The following is a 1,736-nucleotide window of genomic DNA, read 5'->3' as shown; positions in this document are numbered from 1 at the left end:
ACCACCCTCCCCCTCCGCCGCCAGGGAGAGGCGGGGGACGGACACCCGCTTCCCATTGGGGCTGAGGGGCTCCTGGATCGGTCCGGCCGCCCCGAAGCTCTGGTGCCGGGAGGGGTTGTTCTTGGTCTTGGTGGAGACAGCCAAGCTTTTGGGGATGAGCTGCTGGGTTCCCACCTTCAGCGCGGCCGGGCTGTCCGTGCTGAGGACGATGCGGCGCGGCTCGGCCGAGGTGGGAGAGCCCAATGCCGAGAGCGAGGTGGCATCAGGGGCCGTGGTGGAGCTGAGCTTCCTGCGGGGGGAGGTCGGGCTGGGGGGCTCTGGCCGCAGCGGGTGGCATCGGTACTCCAGGAGAAAGGTCTTGTCATCCGCAGAGGGGCTCCGAGACATGACGGCGGCACAGGGAAGTGGAAAGCTGCGTCAGACAGACAGACAGACAGATGGAATGCCTTCTCCCAGTAAGGCAGAGGGCATTTAGGCTTAGCAGTGCCAGCGTACCGTTTCACACGGGGAACCTCGGGGCCGCGCAGGAGCCAGCCTCCTCTTTCCCGGGGTGCTGTACGCAGGCAGAGCCCATACGGACACACTGGGGATGCTCTCACTGCCCACACACCTCTCTCGGGGTTCCGCACGTGCCGGGGCCGGGCTGGTGGCTCCTGCAGCCTACGTTTGGCTCCAGGCGGAGTGGTGCAGGATGCAGCCAGACGCCAGGGAGCAGCCAGGGCGTGCAGGAGGCCCCAGGCAGGCTCACCCCTGAGCACGCAGCTGGGGCAGGCTTGGAGCACCACCGAGCCCCGCTTCTCCTCTCCCTGTCCCCTCTGAATCCCCGTTGGGGACAGGGGATGCCGCCAGCCCGAGCCACCACGGCCAACCTTTACCTTCCTTGGCTGCCATGCTCTCCATACCACCTCCCCCAGGCTGACGTGCCGTGAAAACCCCAGCAGGCGCCTCACCGCGAGCCCTGTGCTCCCCAAAGCTCGTACCTGTCCCAGAGCGCTCCGAGGAGCGGCTCCGCACCGCCTGCAACATCACCTGCCCCGCGGGGTCCCTAAAGCTCCTCGTTCGGGGCTGAGCTCACTCAGCTCCTTCTGTGCCGTCCCACGTACTGCGCACCTACAGAACAAACACCGCACCGAGCACTTTGCGCCCACTGCCTACCCCGTTACATCATTTGAGGAAAAACTACGATTTAATTCCCCCTCAGCTGAGACCTCATTGTAGGCCATCGCCACCTCCAAGCAGTTCCACAGACCAAGAAAGAGAAACCAAGACTTGAGCGCATTCCCCTGCAGCGCTGACTGGCAGCAGCGCAAAACAGACCCACCAACAAAAGCCCATTCCATCAAGATGCTGCTTATTTCCCTGTCCGTGCAGGAGCGACACGTGCCTCTTGGCCGGAGCTCGGCCAAATGTCCCGCGGATGAGAAAAGCGCTCTGTTCTACTCTAAACCCCATCCTGGCTGCGGATGAAGCCCACCCGGAGCGCTCGCCCTAATAACAAGGACCAGGTCTTGGGGGCACCGGGCGCTGTGACCCCCCCCGGGTCTCCGGTGCGGCCGAAGGACTGGACGGGGGCCCGGACCCCCCATCTCCGCATCCCCACGGGGTCACCAACTCCGGCGCTTCCCACCCGCGTCCGAGCACCGGCGGGGAGGGGGCTCTGCTCCGCGGTGGGACATCCCTCCGCGCCCCCGGACCCCTCGGGGAGGCCGCGGCAGCGGGGACGGCGACGGCACCGA

At 66.0% G+C, this 1,736-nt stretch overlaps 1 protein-coding gene across 1 annotated transcript in view; it reads right to left on the bottom strand.

The window, feature by feature from the left end:
• The window catches only part of ARHGEF16 (Rho guanine nucleotide exchange factor (GEF) 16), a 9,828-nt gene extending 9,441 nt beyond the window's left edge, over positions 1-387 (bottom strand). The window contains exon 1 of the mRNA XM_009889681.1: positions 3-387. Within this exon, the coding sequence (XP_009887983.1) occupies positions 3-387 (385 nt within the window). The remainder of the gene's footprint in view (positions 1-2) is intronic.
• Between the last annotated feature and the right edge of the window lie 1,349 nt (positions 388-1,736).

This window comes from Charadrius vociferus, unplaced genomic scaffold, assembly GCF_000708025.1.
Source record: "Charadrius vociferus isolate BGI_N301 unplaced genomic scaffold, ASM70802v2 scaffold477, whole genome shotgun sequence".
NCBI classification, from domain to species: domain Eukaryota; kingdom Metazoa; phylum Chordata; class Aves; order Charadriiformes; family Charadriidae; genus Charadrius; species Charadrius vociferus.
The sequence above is the reverse complement of the archived record's forward strand: the minus strand, read 5'-3'. Positions and strand labels throughout refer to the sequence as shown.